The sequence below is a fragment of the Puntigrus tetrazona genome, chromosome 1 (assembly GCF_018831695.1).
Source record: "Puntigrus tetrazona isolate hp1 chromosome 1, ASM1883169v1, whole genome shotgun sequence".
NCBI lineage: Eukaryota > Metazoa > Chordata > Actinopteri > Cypriniformes > Cyprinidae > Puntigrus > Puntigrus tetrazona.
Window position 1 is genome coordinate 12,210,395 of NC_056699.1, and position 25,195 is coordinate 12,235,589.

The following is a 25,195-nucleotide window of genomic DNA, read 5'->3' on the forward strand; positions in this document are numbered from 1 at the left end:
AGAGTGAGTATCACTGTTAATGCATGTAGCAATCCTTATCAATTATGAACACTCAGATGGAAAGCAACTCTAAAAAGACTCAAGACTGAGTATGTGTAAGTAGATAAAATAAGTGTGTAAGTGTATAAATAGTGTCGTGTAGGTTCCACGGTTATGTGTCACTTGTAACTGCTGTCAAAATATAATTAAACCAATTAATCCTACATTTTTCATATTTAGAATCACAAACAATCCCAATTCTTTACAGGTATGGTTGTAACTAAAAAGTTTATAAATATAACTGGTATTTTTTAACCATCTGCCATGTTAGCCATTTAGCATCACAATTGAGAGAGTTATCTGCCTTTCTCTCACATAAAATACTTCATATTTATGAGTCCTCTAGGAAGGAAATACTTATTTTATTTATTTATATTTTATATAGATATTGAATATTTATTTGATTGATTTGATTGTTTTATTATTATTATTAGCAGACATTACAGCAGATGGGATATTAGGTTTTTGGCTGCAATGTCTTTTATCTGACTTTTAATAAATACGTAATTTCTTAGTCACAAACCTGGCTCATAAGGCATTCCTAGAAAAGTGCGTATGTGATATCTACCAGTTGGTGTGGTATTCTGCGCCTAAATAAACACAATTGTAAAAATATTTATAAGAAATATAAAAAGTATTAATATAGTTTTGTTTCTTACTTGATGATCGCTTAGCTGTGTCTAGCTTTTTAACCAGTGTGTGTGTTTAAGTGTGTACGTGCTTGTTGGTGTACCTGTGTTGTCATATCGTGGCCAATTCCTTTCCAACAGAAATAGAAGTTGCTTTGAGATGGGGCTCTGAGATCACTTAACAAATCCCACGCACTTCTTCTGTAGAACTCAGAAGGACATGAGGGATTAAACTATCTCCTTCTAATCCTGGACTCATGAGTCTGAGTTTTTACAGGAAACAAACAACTCACCTCGCTGTCAGCATTTCCAAATGAAAAGTGAACACAGAAAGCAAAAGATTCGGGCATACCTGCTCTATGTAGCTGACTGTTTAGTCAAGCGGTTCTGGTCCCTGTACTGCTTGGAGCGTGAACTCAGGGAGTGAAACTTTATCACAGCCTGTAGCTCCAGAGTGATCTCAAACAATTAGCTGCTCAGATAGTTGGAAGTCCTGCATACCTGACAGAGAGAGAGAGAAAGAGTGTGTTAAAAAGATCGTGCTGCAAGTACTGTTGTTGAAGTTGATAGCTCACCTTCATTTGGGGCTACATGGATGGTTGACGTGATGGATTGTGTCAATGTGATCTAGCAACTGAACTTGAACCGCTCCCTTTATAGGCCTTTTCTTTTAACATGCTACGTGGGTGAAAGTACTGTATGTGTACACTCATGAGCTTATTTTGGCATTTAATTTCAAAACCATCTGCATTAATCTCTCCTATGCTGCTTCCACTTTTCCAGGAAAGCATTCCACTAAATGTTGGAACACGGCTGTGGGGATTTGAAAGAACATCAGTGAGGACAGGAATGCAGTGCTGGGTGAAGTTCTGCACTCCATCTCAAAGATGTTGTCTGGCTCTCCCCAGGCTGCTGCCACAAATTTGAAGTGCACACTCTCCAAATGTGATTACTAGTTCTAGGGAGAATAATTCCCATGTCCTCTTCTTATAACATTTTCTATGTGTATTTGCTGTATGTTTGAATCTGGTATTAAACTCCTTCTGCTTTTAGCCTCTTTATAAAAAGATGTATGTATATGTATGTCATCTGCCTTAGTTTTAGTTCCTCCAGCGCTGTGTATTTGGTTGTTCTCGCTCTCTTTTTGTCTTTATTAGTTAATTAGTTCCCACCCTGTCTGTTCACCAGTTTTAGTTTTCCCTGATGTTTCTATGTCTCTATATACATTCAGTTTACTCTTTGTCCGTGGATAATTAAATTCTATAAGTTCTGTGTAATCTGGTGCTCAACTTCATTCCACACCTCAACTGTGATACATGTATTAATCATTTGGATAATTTAGATTACAGAAATTTTAGCACAAACAATTTAGAAACGGTAAATGAAATATTCAATATTTCGGTACCATTTCAGATCGCTAATCAGTTAAGAAAAAATAAGTGGCATTGACAATATAAACCTTTGTACAGATATACATTATGCTGTGCAAATATACTAACACTCCAATAACAAAAATGATTACGCTTTCTAATAAATCAATGTAGAAATTACAATTATTACAATATATTAGTGATTTGATGGGAAGCTGTGTATTATACCTCCAGGAACACTTGTACCAGGCCCTCCATTAGTGATGCCCTCCTTGAAGCTGGAGTCATCATCATTCTATGTGCATGGCGCCGTTTGGGCTGGGAGCATCACTGGTTATAGTTGGAGTAGGCCTTAGCCAGACTTAAATACCAGATCATCTGGACTAGCACTATATTCATGGGTAGAACCTGATGGACAAACAGAGAAATTGTAAGGAAGCGTTTGTTTTTAATTCTATGAAACTGTAATTGACTCTACTTGTAATTATTCCTTGGCTACATTTTTAGTAACATTTTCTTATTGCATAGACAAACTATTAATGGTCATAATATGTCAAATTATGCAAATACTGTCTAAAAGTTACTTATTTGATCAAAAATAATTTCTAAACCTAACTTTTCTTCCAATAAAATCTAAATTTGCTGCTTATTACGCTTTAGTATTGGGTAGAATTAGGGATGAAAAATATAGATCTGTATACAATAAGGCACAAATATGTGTAATTAGCATTAATAAATGGCTAATATTCAAGTAATATGCAGCTAATAAGCAACTAATAGGTGTAACCATAGATTTAAGTGTTGTGTAAAAGAAGTTTTATTGTGGAAACATTATTAGAATTTAAATAAAGCATAATTTCTTTTTAACACACTGTTTAATATGTCTTTTTAAGAATGTATATGATTATGTATGTTGTTTCTCACCACTGCGTGTCTCATCATAAGGGTAATTGGCCACCCGCGTCTCCTCCGTGTAAGGGTGGCTGATAGGACAAAAAGATGTCCATGATCCAGTGAATGACAGCCTTAATTTCAGTGCCAGCTGCAACACACACAGGCCAAAAATCATTTTATCAGTCTAAAAAATAATGCGCGTGCTGCAATATTTAACGGTCGCTGTTTGAGCGTCTCTCACCTTGGTGTTTTCATCCCCAGCTTTCTTCATGTTTATCAGAAGATAGTTTGGTAGCTCCTCCTCTCTTTCATTCATGTAGACGATACGATCAAGATCAGGAAAGTTCGGTTCAGATCAATCCCTGAGCGTTGCTGCGGCCCACAAACCAGTCCTTCACATCTCACCAGACTGCACATAAATATCATAATGATACCATTAGCATAATTAGCACAAATCATAACAAAAAACTAACATTTTTTTATACCAAGGGTAATGTGTGTCACTATCAACTGTCTTAAACTATCAACACTATCAACTGTTTTTTTTTGGCAGGACATATGTGATATGACTGAACAGATTCAGTTTAGACTTAGTAAGAGACAATTTTCCGACAAGGAATCACTTACTCATCATTTTCAGACACTGGGAAATGCAGAGTCTTGTAAATTGAGTTTGGCTACAAGAGGAAGTCTGAATACAACATTAACCTTTTTAAACACACCAAAAACCATACACCTATGATCCACAGACTTTTATCCCATTTTGTGACCTATATCATCTGTCTATCATGCTGATTATTTTATAGGTTGTTTTTAGTGCAGTTCTCCTAAAAGATGCAAACTTTATTGCTCTTATGTGGCAGGACAGGAATTTCCATCACATTCAGAGCAAACGGAAAAAACCAGAACAATGCATGATTGCTGCGTGGTCAGCATAGACATGTATCACAGCTGAAGCAGTAAAGCAGTGTGGTCAACCACATCCCCCAGTGAGGTGTTTAATAATCGTTTGGTTTCCCCTAAGCAAATGTGAAACTAAAAGTCCAGGGACCTCATGCTTATACAATATGTCAAATGTGTCGTGAAATGTCAAAGCCCACACTTCTGTAGTACAGACTGCAGAAGCATGTAGTAAACCACAGTAAAGTGTTATGGAAATCAGCACCACTGCATTCTGCCAACAAAACTAAAATAAGGTGAACATTTTCTTAAAATTGAAAGTAGGGGATTTTCTTAGTTCAGTCAAAGTATAAAGTAAAACCCCACTATTATCTATGATTTTTAAAATTGTTGTAAAACTACTGTGTTTTTGTCCTGCTGCATAACACATCAACAAAAGCAGAACATTAATAATTATGACTGGGGACTGTCATGTACATAACACTATAATGAGAACACTATTATAATAAAATGCTTAGTTGCTGTGTTTCTGCGCATCCCACGAAAGGAGTTCATTCAGAGCCAAGCAGACAGATAGCCAGTAAGTCGCAAAATTAGCGTTATGTTGTATAAAATGAAGTGCATAATCTTCTGAGATAAATGATGAGTTAAATCCATCGATTAGAACCTGCTATCACGCTTCATTCTACAGTGCACTTGTCAAAACAGAAATTCAGAACTGCTGTCATATACAACATTATTATAAGGGCACTATTTTAAAAAATGTGGAAAATTCTTTGGTTTCTGATGTTTATGATAACTGTTTTTAATCAAACATAAACATTATTTTGCATTTTGCCAGTGTCCGTTACACATTTCACTGTGTATTAACCTCAATTCTACGACTGTCTAATGTCTAGCCCCAAACATTTGATTCGACTATCGGAAGATACAAATCACAACGACTCTGTAGATCCTTAGTTGGGGACATCCCTAAGATGTAAGGTCATAAACCAGTAGACTCAATAAATTGATAGGAATTTGTCAGCAATTATTTGTCTCTGTTATACACTTACATTATATTGCACACACAGGAAATGAGTTTGCAGCTTACATTAACTTGCTCTTTAGCATTCCTGGGAGACTTTCAGTGAAACCCTCCACCTGTGTAAATAATCATGAGTGTATCTGCCTATGTACCTATGCTAAAATTGTCAAGAGTTTCCAAGACAGAAGTAGAAAAAAAAGTAAATGTATGGTGTAAATTAATTACTTTGTAACTTTCAAATGTTACTTTATGTTTGTGCTTTCGGAAATAAATCTGTACTGTCCTAATTAGGCGTTTTATTTGTTAGCATTTAGGCCCATTTGCAGCAAGGGCCTTAAGCCAAAGAGACGCCTGCATTCTTCTTCTTGTGTAGAGTGTGTGTGTTTACCTGTGAGGCTGCTTTCTCAAAACCGTCCAGGATTCATGGAGACATGATGTGGTGCGCGTGGAGTGGATCCAGATCGATGATGGTGTCGTTGCCTCACAGTACTCATTACAGAGATACTGACCAGATAGATGAGAAGCTCTCTGCCCACAGCCTCATTGCCGTGCATGTTCGGTATGTACTTAAACTCTGGCTCACCTATCACGCACAAAACAAGCACAGTTAATGACCACGATACTGTATGCACATGTATTAAATGAACCACAAAAATAACAACTAATGATGCCTTGATAGTTATTTTAGGCATTATCTTTTAAAAAGTGAACTGTACTTGTAATGAATCACATGTATAAATGTCGAAAAGAGCATAAGCACTATCTTACCTACCGATCATATTTAAAGTCTGGGACAATTTGTCAATCATTCAGCAACTATTATACACATTTGTATGGTGCAATCAATATTATGATAGTAGTCATAATATTACATTTAATGTCTTTAAAAATATATTATATTTAATACAGTTATCTAATAACACTGATGTACATAACTTGCTGAACATGATCAATAAATAAAGTAGACCAATTCAAAATATCTAATGATAATCAAAAATAAACCAAAATACCACAATTAAATATTTTACTATGCTTGTCACTTTCCACAGATGAAATTTTAATAAGGCCTAAGTATAAGTCATTGCTACTACCGCTAAATATTTTAATAACAAACTCAATATTTTATGAGCTGTTTATTTTTATTCATTTTACATGAGATGTTAGACTTCATCTTGGTTATTTATAATATTCTCTTGTTTCCCATTACAAAAGCACCTCCTTTGTTTGTATAATGAAGACATGGCTTTATTTATTTCCTTTAATGACCTTGATCTCACTTGTTTTTAGAGTGTGCTGAATGATCGGGTCTAGAGTTTGTGGATTTACTGAAGTGCTCACTCCATTGAACACCTGGCCAGATGTCAGAATCAACACACTCATATAAAACAGAGAAACGACATTAATCTGCATAACATCTATATTTAGATTGACTGAATAGATGGAGTAGAAAAATCCAAGAAAGCATACATGACATTTCAGATATATAAAAGACATCTGTATAGAAACAATGGATTCTTATTAACAATGGACCTATTCACAAACATTTCTTCATTTATTTAACTACTATTTATTTTAACTTTTTCTTACATGTGCATATACATATAAGGACAGAGATATATTCAGAGATATATAACGGTGTTTTTGCAGATACAAAACTGTATGGCAAATCTGGTAATAAAATCATGTAACTTCAGCACACACATTTTAATCCTTCAAAGCTGTTGCAGTGCTCATATAATCATACTGTTTTAGTTATAAATATCTATTATTACAAAATTTGTTTTACATATTATTTCATATAAAATATAAGCATTAATTACATTTACAAACTTTAAGCATAAATGTGTTTTTATTAGTTCACACTTTGAATAAAGAAATGTATGGTAAAATAATAACAATGCATTTACACACACACACACACATGTTGGCATTTGTGTTTTATGAGGACTCTCCATAGGGCTAATGGTTTTATACTGTACAAACTGCATGTACTGTTGTACACCAACCCTACCTAAGCCTACCCCTTTACAGGAAACTTAAAGCGCCATTTAGTATGTTTTCCAAGCGTTTTTGAATTATAGAGGATGGAAGTGTTCTCATAAACCACACCTTCAAATAGTAGCCACCTCCGCATTATCCATCACATTACACAAATTTTGTCCCCATAAACCACAAAAGCCAGCGCACACACACACACACTGAAACATATGTTATATATCAACACTAAACCCAGTGCAAACGCAGAAATAGTACTGTCTGAGCTTCAGAATGCTCACCTGCTTTCTCACACAACAAAGACTGACCCATTAAACCCTCCCAACAATCCAAGCGGCTCAAACATGAGGCATAACATACATAAACACACTTCATCCCTCCAGGTAACGTACTGCAAATCACCAGAGGCCAGGAAAGGACACCACGCGTTTTCTTTCTTTATCTCAAACATAGACAAGAGAGTTAGCATACAATCAAGTAATTTTTTGATGTTCATTGCAACACACAAACAATGTTTACCTGCCATTGCATGATAAACATTATATAATATTTAAGCACCTTGCTATGCAGCACGGCTTTAAAAACGTGTTGCACGGACAGACCACCTGTTTAGAGAAGCCGACAAAACAGTCAAGCAAGAACACAAAGGCATCACGGTACTGAATGCGTTTATCTACCATGCACAGAGATTGGAAACAGATGGAAGAGCTGTTTTATTCAGCAGGAGTTCTACTTGGGCTCTGGACTTTTTAGCCGTCTATTTCCTGCCTCCCTGAACATCTAAATATTCTGCATCTCACAATTAAAGAGCAGCATATTAAAAATATCCACAGTGTGTGTGTGTGTGTGTTCAAGCTCTTATATGAGGCTGTATGTCCCTGTCATTTCTTGAACTTTGAAGCTCAATTACTTTAAAATGGGTACATGAAACTCTTTTGCAGATGTTAATGTCAAAGCAAAAGTATTCCCAGGCCTGCCCATAGGAAGTGTGCGTCTGAATGTGCTAATGTGGGTAGGTGTCTGAGAAAAAGTCTGTGAGAAAGTGAGAGACTTAAAGGGCCTGCAATCCATGAGGACCAGCGCAACCAAGTGCGGTAGCGGAGACGAAGAATTTGATAAATTATTAATGCTGGGTTGCGGGAGAATAAAATTATTCTTGGGACTCCGCAAAATGGAAATAACTATCTTAAAATTAAATTGTTAAAAGAAATAAAATATTATTTATCTGCACAAAAGCAACAAAACAACTCAAAATAATAATTAAAAAGCGATTTACAGGCGCAAAGTCAACAAATTCTCGCGTGGTTCTTTTTGAGAACAAGGACCCCTAGGCCCACACGAAGCAAAATGTCTGAAGAGCATGACACCGTGGAAGCGCTTAGTGCTTTACAGATATTAGTTTTATTATTAAAGACAGGAACATACAAAACTACAAAAAGCCAAACAAAGAAATCAGATATTTGGAAATGCTTTTCTATAGTATGTGGCCAATGATGAAAACACCTTCCTTTGCGACTCGACAAATGCTGCAAAATACTCACATACAGCAGCCACAAGTCTGAGCTGAGTCTGAGCGTCATGTGTGCCACAGTTTGGTAAACTTCCCTGTCCTTTATGGCAAGTAAGTGAAAGTGTCAAGTGCACTAAAAGATGAGCGACTGAAAAATCGTTGACTTTGTATGTACCGACCTAAGACCTTATGACACGTTTCTGGACAGGAGTTTCTTTAAGCTAGCGCAGCATCTACGTTGTCCCCAGCAATAAGATTAGAAGAATTTGATGTAGAGAATTTGCCCACATCCAGCAAACATTGTCCGCGAAATCTGAGTGAAAGGAGCACAAACACTAAGAAGAGCTATTTATCACTGACATGACCGATACAATTGTAAAATATGGTTTAACGCGCAGTGACAACTGACATCCCTGGACAAGCTTCACCGAAAACCTCTTTCCTATCAGCCACAATACACTACAGATGCACAGTGCTTTTGCCACCGTTCGATGCAGGCATTTTTCAAAAACCAGTGAAAACATTCGATCTGCTATTTCAGAATTGTATTTGGAATAGATAGTTCTGAGAGCAAACAAACTTGTCTTTGTCACTGACAGAGGAGAAGCGAACATGATCGCGGCTCTCTGGCAGTTCACCGAGACTGAACTGTGGCATCATATACTCAACATCATTCTTTCACGCCATTTCTCATCCACTGCTTGATGGACAAAACGCAGAAGCTGGCCACCTTCTGAAAGACGTAAAAAACTAGTCACCTACTTTACAACAAACATTCTGGCCTGCAGGTGAAGCTAGTAGTCTCTAAAGCGATCCATTAGAGGCAGATGGAAATTCAAATTCCGAAGCGCTGGTTCTGTGTTTCAACAGTATGATGACGACTGCAACAATCCTGTTGGAGAAAATAAACAGTTGATAAGTAGCTTGCATCAGCCAAAAATAATCTTAAAACCACAGTCGATGTTTTGGAAGCCATTCAAAGCGTAACCAATGACTTGGAAGTCAGACAATACAGCCTTGAGTGCGTCTCTAGTTCTGTGTTAGTCCGTAAAACTCAGAAACCACTGCGAGGTGATGCATCGACTTGCATGTAGCGATCCTGAGCGAACTAATGTCACCGAAAGGATTTGGCACCAACTGGAATTCATGCTCTGAAATGGCGACATTTCTCACTCCCCAACAAATCAGTTAAAGATGATTGATGATCAAGAAAGACAAGCTGTGATTAGTAACTGTCAAAGTGCTAGTTGACAGATTGGGCTTTGATGAAAACAGAGAGAGAAAACCTACCACCACCAGCAAAAAGTCTGCTTTCAGGACTTTGCAGAATGAGATGCAGATGATACCATAGACAGCAGCGTCTCAATTGATTCGAAATTGCAGGATATTTAAAAATCCAAGTTAAGGCGGATCAAACCTGCGGGCCCAAAGGATGTCCTCCAGTGGTGGAAAAGGCGATCAAGAATTTCCAAGATTGAACAAATTAACCGCGTCATGTACTTTGTATTCCAGCTTCCAGCGCACCGCTTCGGAGAAGGCGTTCAGCATTTGCTATAAATATATTTTTATATCAGCTGATAAACAAGCGCAATCATTTAATAAATATCGTTTTTAACCACAGTGAACATAAAATATAGCACCCAAGACCAATTCAGCGGTAATACTTTGAATTTGTCATACAAGTTCACTTTTAATCAACAATCTAAAAAAGATAAGATACATTCAAACACATCAACTATTTTTTATTAAATTATTTTTGTTTATTTGTTTGAATTACAAGCAATATTTTTATCTTGCTGTGATAAAATAATGATGAAAATTTTTGAAATATATAAATAAGAATTTGCATTATCAAACAAGAAGGCTAATAATAGAAATTTAAAATTTAAATTTAAAATAACATTCAAAACATTACAGTTATGAAAAGTTATGTTTTTTCAAAATCTTTTGTTAAATAGCAGCATCATTAAGAGAGAGAAAAGACTTCAAAATGATGATTGTCTTCATTCTTTTTCATAGAATAACTCAGTAATACGTTGGTGTGTCAAGTAAACTCCATAAGTGATGCAGATTTTCAGTGTCAAACTGTTTTTGACAATAAAAAACACAGCCAGGAAAGACACAAAAAGTGTTAAATCCACACAGACTATTATTACGAAAGAGTTTTATATGCATGTCTTATCCAAATAAAGCAAACTGGTTCTGATAGCAGTAATGAGAAATCATCTGCTGTACAGATGAAGGAGGTGCAGGCAGGAAAGGGAGACCACTGCTAATCCATCAGCAAAACAGACAAACAAAAGACATCACTTCAACATCAACACCATCTTTCACACCTCATCTCGTCACCTTTCTCCTTGCTTTGTTTTCCTCTCTTTTCCCTTCCTCACTAAGAGCATATCTCACGTCCAAGAAAGATGAGAACTGTTACGTGGTGTCTGTTAACCTCACTCAGGACAACAGCATTTTTGTTTACATCTCTGTTTCTAATACAAATCCGTAACCTTCAAATGTACATATAACTAAAATGTCCTTGCAGATCGATTATTAAATGTGCTATCAGATATTTGCATTTACAAAGTTTTAGTAAAGGATTTCCAAACCTGAGGCTATGTGCCTCGAATAAAATATTTAAAAAGATTAAATATAACAGACCAAATCTGTAAACCATAAATCCTTCGGCAAGCCAATGTAGGTTGTATATTGGATCTCACAATTAGGATAAATATACACATTAGGACTGTTGATAAATACAGTAAATAACAATTCATCTTAAACTGGAGTCAGTTTCGATTTTGCATATTATGCTATATTTAGTCAATCAAAAATACAAATTAATTATTATAAAAATTAAATGACAGCTTTCTATTTTGTATATGCTTTAGAAATCCATTTTTAATAGGCTGATTTGTAATTATCAATGTCTTAAAAACAGTTGTGCAAGCTGTGATAAAATGTTCAGGATATGCGAGCCAGATAAAAAAGCACTTTATTTTGAAATAGAGATCATAAATGTTAATGTCTTTGCAGTACAGACATTTATAATAAAGATTTCTATTTTACCAATTTAATACATCATGCTGACTAAATGTATTTGTTATTATGCGTATTTAGTTTAATGCCGCAGAAACGCAATAATATATACAATAAAGATGTTTTATTGATGCCACAGCAGCATCACAGCATTGATGCCATAGCTCCGCCTGTGTTTTTTAAATGATATTTAATATTTGTACGGTTACAGAGTAGTTCAGGTTTCTAATCTTATCAGCCAAGTGCTGTACAATACGTGAATGCTGGAATGGAGGCATAATAGAGAATGCATGGGTTTTGAAATTCGGTATCAGCTTTGATTCTTCCGAACTTATAACAATATACAAACTAATCAAATCGAGCAATTCAGTAAGAATATGTTTAATAGCAGGTTTATGCTAATAATTATTTAATTATGGTATCAAGTGTTGATTCAAAGGACCGGCAAAATATGTGCCTTATTTTCATCGATACAAAATGCAGATTTCTGTAACACTTTAGAATAGGCAACACTTTTCCCTCAATAAATCTTAACTAATTGTTTTCACTTATTAATAGTCAGTAAGGTGGTTGTTAAGTTTAGGTGGGCATGTTGGGATGTAGAATAAGGTCATGTAGAATAAGGTATTAATATGTGATGAATTTGCGCTAATAAATAATTGATAGTCTAATGTGCGCATGCTAAAAGCGCCAACTAATAGGTGTAACTGATCAAATAAAATACAACTGAGAAAAACAAAGCACACTAGCACAGCATCATATTTTACTGGAGCAGGCTGCCCTTTCCCTTTCAATCTCTCTTGCATGTTTTAGCCAGAAGACACACACTATGCTGAGAGAACAGTGAACCCAAAAGATGAAAGTGCAGTGCCTTAGAGAGCAGAAACTGCTGTCTCATCTTCACGAAAGGAAAAGAAAGTGGCGTGGGGAAGAAAGGGATTTATTTTAATCTTTCTGAGCCTCACCACATGTTGACCAAAAACCAAGCATAATTTACATAACTTACATAAGACTATATAAACCTTACAAATGTAAATATGTCAGAGACATTTAGCGTTAGGTTTGATTATATTCCTCTTTATATAATTGTATTTCTACTAAACCCATCTGTCCATGAATCAATCAGTCAGTGAAAAGGGTGCTTCTGACATAAGTCGAACCTCTTAAGACATACACAAACAGTGCCATTAACGTCAAAGAAATGCTGGTTTCCATGGCTATGTTGACCAAGGAGACCATTAATTCAAATAATTGATTCAGCACACTTGTAGTGAAAGCGCTGAATACATATTTCCTAACGGTCAGCCATGTATGACATAAAACACATCTCAACTGTAGATCTGACTGCAGTGATGCGACAATGGATTTGCTTAGTGAGATAAAAATGATTTAGAGGAAAGGCTGATCTATAGAATGCTCTCCACTGTTCCAAAGGCTAAACTATTCCTGTCGAAATAACTAATGATCTCTATAGGACAGATGATTACAATCTATAAAAGAGAGAGAGAGAGAGAGAGAGAGAGAGAGAGAGAGAGAATGAAAGTGAATGTGGAATCCCTCTAGCATGTAGTATTAATGAACTTGTGCTCACTGCAGAAAGTACCATTTTCTTCACACCCCTGTGCTAAAACCACAAAAGACAGAGGCTTCAGTTGCTTCAGATGCTCTTATTTTTCCGCATAATAAAGGTACAATACGGAGAAAAACAGAGATTATACTTGAGCACTTTCCATTAATGAGCCTGATATTCTTTTTATATACCAACTGGTCAGTAAAGGAGTTCGAAAAATGCTGATTATTAACCTTGGTCAAATCCTTTGTAAATAAGCTCTTTTGTGTTGTATTCATATTTTACAATGCACTCATTTGGAGTAGACATCATAGTCATCACTTGCAGCTGTACATATTGTGGTGGTAGAGCAGAAATGCAGATAATAAAAGAGTGGGAGACATGAAATAGAGAAAAAAAAAAAACGTTTATATGTCAGAATCGGAATGCAATAATTTTTACAATACTGTCACCGTTTGATACAAAAGCAGATGTTTTAAACACACAGACTATGAATCCTGTTAATGTTAACCTAAATTTAAGCACAATTTGATTTGAAAAATTTATTTTATATAATATTCACATATGCATAGCCCTTCAGGGTAACATTTTACATGACATTTTATCTGTGTCTCCAGCATATGCTGGTTGGTATATTATGAAGCATGGCGGCTGGATTGAGCTGGTTTAAGCTGGTCAAGTTGGTCCTGAGCAGGAGCTAGTTGCTGGAGACCAGCACTTGTTTTCAATAATGACCAACTTAAACCGGCAACCATTCTTCAAAAAGCATATCTAAGCAGCATATGCTATTTTAATCAACAGAGGGTTATCCCCTGATTCCTGACTTTTATCATTTATTGCACCGCGAATATCATCAGTGTTTCACTGTTCATGCAAGCAATTTTTACTGATGATATTAATGACTTAACGAAGAACAGAAATACGGTATCGCTTTTTTCGCTTTCCATTTGCATTTCTTTGTGCAGATTCATTAGTACCCTTTGTTTAGTCACAAGGCGATATTTGGTGATACTTGTCCTGGTGTGTACAAACTTTTCAGTTTGAAATTTACTAACTCAATTTAAACCAACAGCTGTGAGCTTGTCAATTCTGAAAAAAAGCCATAAAAGTGTGGATTAGAAACTGCAAATTCTGAAAAAGGTTGAAAGAGAGAAGTAATGACTGATATTCATTAAAAAAATGTGAGAAATAATTCGTAATTGCAGAAAAAGGCAGATTTTTTTATTATTTAATTTATTTATTTAATGTCATATTTATAATTTCTTCCCCCCAGATAGTCATCCTCTCAAGTCATAAGCTAAAAGATGACAACATTTTAATTTGGGAGTGAATGAGCTGTTCAAATATGTGCATTATTTAAATTAAATGTAACCAGTAGCTTACAGTACATTTGTACATACTTAACCCAGAGCCCTCCCCACAAAACTAACATAACAAAAACAGCAGAGTTAAATAGTGGGGTTTGATGGATGCTCTAAACACTAATGTGACTGATAATAATGGCGGTACTCGACCTTTCATGTGGGAAATGCATAAAGACAAATACAAAGACAATTAAGTCAAGGCTCTGGAAGGGCTAGGCAGTAAAGCTTTCAGATCTTACCCATCATGTGTGAATGTGTGTATCTGATGTAAGGGTACATCACATGCTCCTCAGCGGAGCACGGATGGCCTGTTTCTGAGTGCTGAGTCCCAGCCCACTGCGTGGCAGACGGCGCCATACACTAATTCTTCCTCATCTGACTGAGTACAGGGAAGGCGCATGGCTCGTGGTGCTAAGCTGATCTGTCTCCAGGAGCAACTGCTATTTCTGCCCAGCGTAACCTCCGCTAGCAGCGTACGTATACCGGGGCCTCCCTTTGATATCCTCTCTCTTTCTCTCTCCCATCTGTCACGCTGCTGCTGGTGCAGCTGGTTGCCCATAGCTACAGGGTGTGGGTGGTGCGGAAACTCATCTGGTAGCAATAAAGCCTTAATGCCATGGAGTCATATCTCATAAACACACGCAGAGAGCCAGCCGTGCTGGCCCAAGGAACAGAGGCCTACCTTTGCAGGATAACAGCTGAACGTCTTTAGCACTCTTGTAGACACAGAACACAACATCAGCACAAGGCTGTGAATGAGTTTCTTAGTCAACATGCTGGATGAACGCTACATATGTCAAGAATAAATCAAATGCATGACTTTAGCAGTTGATATTCTGTATAATTTCATAATATATGTCCAATTTTCACAGCTGAGCTATAATATCTAAACTGGCGTTTTACAGACATTTTACAGTTAACATTAATTCATTAGATATCATAAATATATAATTTACCATTTACAGCTTTTGTTAATCTGTTATCATTATTAATTCATTATCATAGATTAAACATAGTATACTATATTTACTGAATTATTTCTTAATATTAACAGTGTTGGGATGCTACTTTGAATATGTAACAGATTATATATTGCCTTATTCCACCAAATTACTTAGTTACTCTGTTTTAAAATGTAGTGTAACCATTTTGATTACTTTATGATATTAAGGTAACTGATTACATTTGAAGTAACTTTTGGTTCCTTTTCTAAATTATAATGTTTTCAAGTGGTAATCTTGATTAAAACACTTGAAGCATAGCAAATTATTTAAAAGCAATAATTTAATTGTAAGCCTTTACAAATCATGGCTTTGCTTCTCCTCTAGGAATAAATACTGGTTTACAGTCATGAAAGATATAGTTTAATAGCTAAGATATTGTTTTTGAAATTAAATCTTTGGATAGCTGTTATGTGAAACAGTGGCATCCAACCAACCTGTCCCGAATAGTCTGTCATAATAATGTTTTGTACTCTATCTGTGTCACAACTCAAGTTTCACATGGCTCAGTTGATATATATATGATGGATTGTAGTCATGTGATCATGGGAGTTGATCCCAGAGAATGCATGTTTACATAAATGTACATTTCTGTAAGTGCAGATTGGAGTGTAGTCATAATAAGCAAAGCTATGTATGAATTACCTTGAGATCAGTGTAAAAAGTCCATGACATCCACATACGTCATTTATGACGACAGACACAACCTAACACTGTCATTATTTTGGCTTCTGGGGTGCATAAGTTTAAGCGTTAAAAATAGATTAAATGACAAGGTGCTTGCACAAACAACCTATGGAGTTGTTTTCGTTTAGAAGGACAGGCTCTATCAACAATGCCTTGGAAAAAAAAACTTCAATTATAAAAGCTTAAGATAAACCCAAACAGAAAGTCAAACAATTACAGGATAAGCATTGCCATATTCTGTATATTGAAATTGGTGTCTCATATTTTAGAGGCAGTCTATACATCATACAAGTTAGTGGAAATCTGCGTATTGTGAAAATAATTCCAGATCTATCTCCCTTTGTGATCATTTAACATTTTCACTTTTTCTCCAGTAACTATAATTGGTTGCAATTACATTCCTTTAGTAGTTAAATTATTTAATTCCATTAAATGTAACTCTTCAAATATTATTTTGTTAGCTTGTTTTAATTAATTTCTACAATAAAATGTGCAAGATAATACATAGAATTTAGTATACAGAATTTAAAATGAACCTATAGATTAGAACCTCTGATATCTGCGTATTAACTAATATTAATTCAGCTTTATTTGGTTGCACTCTATATTAAATTGGCCTTATATCTACTATAAGAACTATGCACTTATTGTGTTCTAATGTATTTTTAAACGCTCCTGCTGCTGTTGAGGTGGGATACGGGTAAAGATGAGAACCGGTTTAGGTGGTATGGAGTAGGTTAAAAGGTGGGTTGAGGTAAGGGATGGGTCAACAAAGATCATTATAAATGAATTACAGATGTAATTATGAAAGTATTTTTATATAGGAGTACAATGTAAAAACATGTTTGTACTCGCCATTTGTATCATTAATTTAAATGTAAGTACACAGTAGTTAGGCCATCTAATATAGGTAAACCTGTTATTCTAATCAAAAGATATTCAGGTTACAGCACACTGTAATTCAAGGGGTCCTTGACTTGTCTACAATGTAATTATACATTTAACTATGTATTTACTATGTATGGTTAGGGTTAGGATTAGGGTTTGGTTTAGGGTTACTTGCTTGCAATTATGCATAATTAAAATTATTATAATAGTAAGTGCATGTAACATATAACAAGAACACCTTAAAATTAAAGTGTTACAGGAAATTCAATTATAGGGTCAAAGAAGGTGTTTTTATATAAAGTGAATGATCTCTGTGAGTAAGCGGATAAAACAGGCAGTATAACACAGACATTGTATCTAAAGGCCTGCTTATGTATAAAAAAATCGTTTTAAGATTAAGATAAGATGAATGCATAATATCATACCTCACTGAGTTTCCAGTAATCATGTATTATACACAGAATACAAATGATCAAAAGCGATCACTCTAAGCGGATCTTGTCTCTATGTAGGTTTCCAGTCTGAGGTGTTCAATGATTAGTTAATCCATCGGCCTAATTCCAGACCGCAAAGTGCACAATCCAAAATCTAAATAGAGCACACTATTAACTAATTGGTATACAGCTTCAGATCAGGATTTAAAACCCATAGTACCTACATCCCGAAACACACAACACAAACTAAATCACAGTGTTATTACTTTCATGCTTAGCCATATTACTCAAACGCAATCACCGTGGCTGAGCCTACCATAAGATCTGCATCAAAACACTGATTTCTTAGTAATCTTTTATCAATCAGTCGTGAATAATGACAGCAGTCAGGGCAATAATATAGCAGCCTCTTTGGGAAGCGAAGCTCCTTCATTCATGCTGGATGAACCTAGTGTTCAGTCAAGTAATAAGCAATAAACGTTACCGGTTAATATATGCGCCCAGCGTATCTGCTAAGAAAGCGGTGCGATAAGCCTACGCAACCCAGTCTCTAATTGATGTGCAATAATATTCATTCTGCAACCCTCGCAAAATAGTGGCGCGCCGCCGTCAGCCGCTGTCATCACATCTCCGTGAGCGCGCGGACAGCCAAGCGCTTTGCAGCGTCACAGCGAGCCGGTGTGATTGATGAACGTTATTAAGCCAATACGACCGTAGCCACGCAGAGCAGTCCCGATGCAATCCTGTTCGATCGCAACACCAATTAGAACGGGTTTGCATTTAGCTGCTGATATCCGTACAGCGATTCAGTAAGACACGTCTTCAGGTTTCATCAACTCTCCATCGCTCGCAGCTGTCAGCGAAGATCAAACCATTAAATATACTGCAAAAACGAATATAACACACGGGTTTATTTCCCTCGAAGACGGCTGTAATAGGAGAACCCCCTTTTATCGATTTGTTATCGATTAATGGCCTAATATAATTTCGCACGGCGTGGATCGACATGGCACGCAGAGAAAAACGCTCGCTTACGCTGCTTTACGGAGCTTCATGATTAATGGCACGACGGTCTGTGTTTCTGTATTGTCATCTAGTAACCCAGTTAACGCCGATCTCACAGGCTCGTGGACCCGGGGTTGTCCGCTCATCTCAGCACGAGCAGCTCTCGGCCCTCATGTCTCGCCCACCGTGTAGATGCAGGTGATGGGGGCACTGGGAGCCGAACGGACACCAGCGCTTTCCGCATCTCCTCATACCGGTGTTATCAGAGGAGATGCCTCCTTCCCCCGCAGCATCACCTGGGGCCAGGGGACAGCATCAACCGAGGCCGCAAAACACCGCCGCCGTCATCGCTCCGTCTCGTCTCTCTTAGCGCCGCTGTCGGTCTTTCTCTCGTTCTCTCCTGCGCGTCTGTCTCTCTGGTTTTCCGTGTCGTGCTCATGCCAGACCGCAGAACTGACGCGTGAGCGCGAGTCCTGACTGCCTGTTTAGCCGCGGGGACGCGCGTCCGACCACCGGACGTGCAGCTGCCGAGATTACGGACGCGCAATTGAGTGCACGCGCACGGTGCTACCACCTGCAGGGGCGTGGCTTGTGTGATGACGAACAGAAGTATCCGATAATCAGATTCAATTAAATGTAAATACACTCCGTATGAATACTATAAAAGCTTGAAATATTCTTAAGAAATATTCTTGAAATATTCTTAAGTAAACGCATTACTTTATCTGGATGGTGGGTTGATGAGACCGTGATATGAACATTAAAAATCACCTAAAATGAAAGACTTTCTCTGATCCTCAAGTCTGTATGAACTTCTCCTTTTGCACATAAATATGGGTTCATTTGGTTATTATTGACTATTTATATATATATGTGATGTTGTTAGATAAAGTTCCTCACGATGCTATATCATTTATATTCTAACAAAGCATTATTCATTTTATATTTTACAATTAATTTATATTAATATTAATAATTAGCATCTATCAAATATTACCTAATAGGTCTCTCCATAAATTACTAATTTGAAATAGCCTACTGTCATTATTTGAAAAATTATATTGGGAATTGTATGCTTGTACCCTATAGAAGTATAAAATATAGTATAACATAATTATTAGAGGAACTGAGTTGTAATACCTAAATTATCCTAATTTTCTGTAATATTCAGCTTTGGGCAGCTGTACTTTCTCTTGGTAAAAGAAGATGGGTTTGCAATCACATGATTCTTTAATATCATGTATTTAATATGTATATCTCACCTCATACAGCATTTGGCTTAATGGTAGATGTGAATGGAATGAAAAGCATTTTGAGATTTATGTTTGAGTTTTCTCCTCTAAAGTGTTTATTTTGTTTTTAATCATTGTTCCCACAAATCCTTTCAAAGCACATCTACTGTGCTATAGGTGGTACCAATGGAAGTTACAATCTTTACAGAAACTGAGCAAAAATCAGGTAGACAACAAAGCAAAAGAAAAAAGAAAAAGCAGGCACAAAATAACCATTTATAACATTCCATCTTTGTTTATGTAGAAAGTAAAAGTGCTTTTTGACAATAATGTCATTATTACTTGAAACAGATAAGATATTTATAATAATTGAGAACACAGGCTGAAGTCCGACAGTCCTTTGAGTACCAGTGGTCTAATAATAACAGCGGTGTGTTTTTTCTCTTTTCAAAGGCACGTTGCTGTAAGCTGGCATTCATTTAAATCGGTAGTCTGATTTTAAATACTTTACAGTCGGTGTGCAGCAGGGCGATGCAAAAAAAGCATCAGTGCATGGAGCCCACACAAGAATCCAACAAGAGATGGAGATCGCTCTGGGTGGCGGTGATCTTCCTCAATCCGATGTCGCTCTTTGGCTTTTATGAAATGAGTAATGCTTTGTAGAAATTGGGAATGGTGTTGAAGAGTTTGTCCCACCAGGTGAAAGTAGATCCATAGTTGCCCTACCCAAAATTCATGGTGAAGTCATGGAAGCTTGAGCTCCAGCGTAGAATGGAATCAGATGTAGGGTTCAGAGGAATGTCGTAACCGCTAAAGAGAGGACCAAAGATGAAACTAATACTATAAAGTCATTTAATAGTCCATTTAATATTTTGTTATATTATTCAGAGAATTAATATTGTAGTCAAACTTATTTGTGCTCAGATACTTCTGGTGATGTAGTTTAATTGTTGCTCAGGTTTATAAAATAAATACATTTTCAATACTAGTGCCCTCCTAGTGTTGTAATAGGTTGTTATAAACATGACAGAGAACATATGTATGAGCATAGCACCAGTGTTCATTTTAACCAGCTATTTTATAGATATCTTACTCTGTCCAATAATTTTTTTAATAGATTTTATATTTGGTCAACATTTTCTTTATTCTGCATTTTTTTAAATCAAGTTTTGATGGACTAAGCAGTATAGAATTTTTAATCCAGGTTTGATCAATAAATCTCAAAATTGTAATCATGACTACTGTTAATTAGTCATTTTCAAGTTGAAATTTTAATTGGATTTTTGTCATTTTCAACTCCAAACTTGTTTACTCATTGAGTTACGCTTTATTTATTTTTTAAAACAAGGAACAATGCTTTGTATTGTCACATTGAGAGTTGCTTATGTTTATTCAGCGACCACAATTGCAAACCGTATAGTTAGAAATCCATAGGATTATTATTATCAGTTAACTATTATGATCTAATCACTAAGCTTAGACTTCAAATGTAGCCAGAGTAAAAAAGCTCAAGAGTCCATGTGAAGAACTTTATTTGTAATTCTGCAGTGTATTATTACTGAGCTCACCTGTAATGATGGTTTCAAAGAAGCGGAAAATGACCCAAACCCAGAGCAAAAACCATATGATTGCAGACCATGATTATTAAAGAATCCAGCCCCAGAATCAGAGAGTCTCAGCGGAATTGGGCATATTCTGCCTGCATGCCAAATGGAGCCTAAAATACGAAAGCGAATCATCTATCATTAAGAAAGAATTTGATCAAATTTAATAAAATTACTAAATAATGATTACTTCTAAGACATTTTATAGTCAGTTAAGTACAGCAAGGTGACACCAGAATAGAAAGATTTATTACTTAGCTAAAATAGGAGTATGATTAGATACATGCTTTACATATGTCAGGACTACAAACATTTTATTTCAATTTATTCATAATAATGAATAAACATGAAAACTCAAATGCCACCGAGCTTCTGTGTTATGTGTCTGTATATTTAGATTCTCTTTGTATGTACATTGTTCACTGTTTATACGTAAATAAAAAGCTTAAATAGCATGTTAATTTTTGAGTGAACTCTGCCAATACGTGTGTCACTATCCACAATCAATGTTGCTTAGCATTTTTGTATTATGATATATACAAACACAATATATTGTTATACACATTTACATATACCAATATAAAACTAATGTAATGGTTTAAAAGTCACAAGAAATGTCTCTTCAAGTCATGGCTATCATACAGACTGCAGAGTAACACAGTGAAGTCATGATGGACTTTATGAATGTATTTGTAGATTCTCTGCGATGATGCAGGGCTCGTGGAGGAAATGATACCACGTGTCTTCAATCACTGCACAGCAAAACACTGGAGGCCAATATAAAAGGGCCTGAGATGGTGAGAAAAAATGTTTAAAATAATAAAAACAAGATTTGTAAACACAGTACAAGCTCAGGGCTCCTGACTATAACTTAAACCCTATTGTGATTTTTATCATGATCACTTCAAATAAATCTAGAGGTGTTCTCTGTGAGGGCATGGAGTCCCAGTGTAGGAATGCTGAAGAACTCGAGTAAATGTCGTCCATAGATGGCGGTGACTGGATGCAAAAGTGATTAAACAGCAGCATCTTAAGCACTTCCACTGTTTCTCCAACGTCTCTAGTTTATCCTGCAACAGCGTTGAAAAACATGCGTGGGAGTTCATTTTCATTTTCTATTTTTAACATCAAAATATATGAATATTCCAATTAAAATAGTTCAAATGAAATGCTTTAATTTCCACATACTGGTTGGATCTTATACTTCTGCATGAAGGAGAGGAACTGAAAGATAAATCAGGCAGACAGAAGAGGAAATAGATCAGTTAGTGGACGATGAGGAGCCCAGGTGGCGATCTGGGCTGCTGTAGCTCTGCAGCATGTGGTTTCCCACTAGCGTGCGCGAGGTTCCTGCAGCGGATTTTCTGGAAGAAATGAATCACAAATTCCACGCTGAATCTACGCTGAAGACAGGATGTTGGCTGCCAGCCGCGTTCACCTCCATGGCTTGAGTCAGTGGGACTCTCCGGATGAGTAACTGTACTCACAAAATGACATGAAGATTAGTGAGACTCAGTTATCACTTGCCTGAAGGACAGGTAGTTGATATGGAACTGCATCCTATCAGAATGATTGTTATATGAACATGAGTTAAAGCTCGACAGGTTCATGAGTCTTTCCAATCTTAAGTCATGCACAAAAGTGGCATTAACTAAGATTCATAAAATGCTAAATATTGATTATTCTTGATGCCTCCATATTATCCACTTACTGAACTGTAAGTGTTCGTTAAGTTGCCTTTTATGCCGATGAAAAAGTTGACTAGTTTATTGCAACATCCACTCTTATTTAAACCAGATAAACAAATGCTTAACATCACAGAAAAACTGCGATTGATTATTTTAGTCGTATTATTAAAATGCGCATTGTAGCCAGTCTATTAAATAACAATCAGAGCATGATCTACAGACATTTTATTTATCTGTCAGACGCAAATATATATTGAAATAATTTCTCAAACAACACATGCATTGCTTTCTCGCGTGTTTACATTACTCTAACTAAATAAAGACAAGCAGCGTAGTTATTTCTCAATCTAACCTTTCTAAAATCATATTTACAGCAAATATCGTAGTGTAGAGTCTGTATTTCTGCAGGAACGGCTTGTAGACTCACCTGTGAGCTCTTCTTCTACCTGCGCCAGCTCTACGGTGGCTTTTAATGTCACAGGAGCTTTACATATGACCGATGGCGCGGACAAGAGCAGACGACGCGTGCGGGCACGGGCCCGTCGCTCATTGGCTGTGGCAAGAAGGAGGTTGACGTATGCGGGCAGAGGCCAGGGACTGATTGGCTGAGGGAATGAACTGACGATAGTGAGACCTCAGTTTCCGCAGCACCAGCCAATCAGAGACGCGCCTGTCTTTCATAATCTATTAACCTGCGCTGACTGCGCCTTCAAGCAGGGGTTTCATTCTTGATCATAGTACGGACCCCCAAACACCCCAAACCCATTCTAAAAATCTAAAAAGTATATATATATGTGTGTGTGTGTGTGTGTGTGTGTGTGTGTGTATTAATTGCATCATATGTAGTGGTTATAAAATAAAACAATCACAAAGTACTGTATTTTTATTGTTATTGTTTGTTTTTTTTTATTCTATTATGAATTCTTTTGTTTTTATGTTTTTTTCCAAATGTGAAAAATCAGTCAACTATTTAATATACTAGTCTGTTACTGTAATATTTTTCTGTTCATTAGTGTACTTCTATAGTACTGTATTTTATTCATATATTACACATTTTAACCTCATTTTATTTATGCTTTTTCTTAAATCCACCCATTTACTGTAGTCTAATTTTTATTGATTTGTTTTAATCTAATTCATCTTATGCCTGTTTATTTGTTGTTTACTTTCTGTTTGTATTTGCATAATTTTTTCATAATTTATTTTAACCTTAGTAAACCATCATTTACTTTTCTGGAGTGTTAAAAGTGGTGTATTCAAAAGATCTTCTCTCGTTTTCATTTCCTCCTGCATTATTTAGTACCAAATACATGCATAATTTATCAAGCTTAAGTAAAAAGTAAAAAAAAAAAGTTCACATATACTTTGCACATTACTGTCACACTGAAAATACACAGTAGCTGAAATTATATTGTATTGTGCTTCATGCGAACACACACACACACACACACACAAAATCTTAACATCAGGTGGTATTTACTAAAGCATGTTTATTATTAATGATATAAAACAAGTTATGAAACTTCAAGAACACGACATTCCTCTTGACTGACAATAATACACTGTTTTATATATATATATATATATATATATATATATATATATATATATATATATATATATATATATATATATATATTCATTAATAGGCTCATTAATAGGTGATTGTAGTTTAAGAGAGTTAAATATTAAACAGCAAGAGCAGTATAGAGAAAGCCATTAAAATTACAGAAAACAAAGACAGAAAAAAGATTAAAGAAGAGGAGAACAAAAAACAGAGTGAAAGAGAGAAAAGAAAGAAAGATTTATATAAGAATTAGTACCTTTATACCTCTTCAGTGTTCAATACCGCTAGTACAGATAGCACATCACGTTGTTTAGTGAGTACAGCAGTAGTTTAAAGATGGCACACAAACATCAGTATTTAGAACCATGCAAAAGCGGTTTAATACCCAAGCAACCAGCATCAGTCCACAGTATCGTGCATGCCAAGCATTCATGTTAACGTTTCAAATATCAAAGATTGCAATTCTCCAACAATCTGGACCACAAGAAAAAGCCAGAGAATATTAAAAAGAAAAAAAGAAACAAGCAACAGACAGTTCAAACTTTAAGACTTCAAATGTCGTTTGGCAAACAAATTGCAAAATGTAAAAGTTTGTACGTCTTCATAACAGAGTCCCTTCTCGCATATAGGCAAGCCAAGGTTCAGCTCTAACCATAAAGCGAAATTCACATCATCGCCATCTTCATCATCATCCAGTCTTCATAATGAAGATGGAGTCCAGTGACTTCAATAAACCACTTTCAAGAGGCAACAAAGTG

General features: G+C 36.0%; 1 protein-coding gene across 1 annotated transcript; it reads right to left on the reverse strand.

Moving 5' to 3' along the window:
• Positions 1 to 1,041: 1,041 nt before the first annotated feature.
• On the reverse strand, positions 1,042 to 14,688 carry cpe (carboxypeptidase E). Its single transcript, XM_043236922.1, is given in 10 exon segments — positions 1,042 to 1,110; positions 1,113 to 1,154; positions 1,156 to 1,169; positions 2,267 to 2,446; positions 2,963 to 2,996; positions 2,998 to 3,077; positions 3,170 to 3,288; positions 3,290 to 3,324; positions 5,369 to 5,442; positions 14,571 to 14,688. Coding segments are annotated over 10 exon segments (765 nt in total).
• Between the last annotated feature and the right edge of the window lie 10,507 nt (positions 14,689 to 25,195).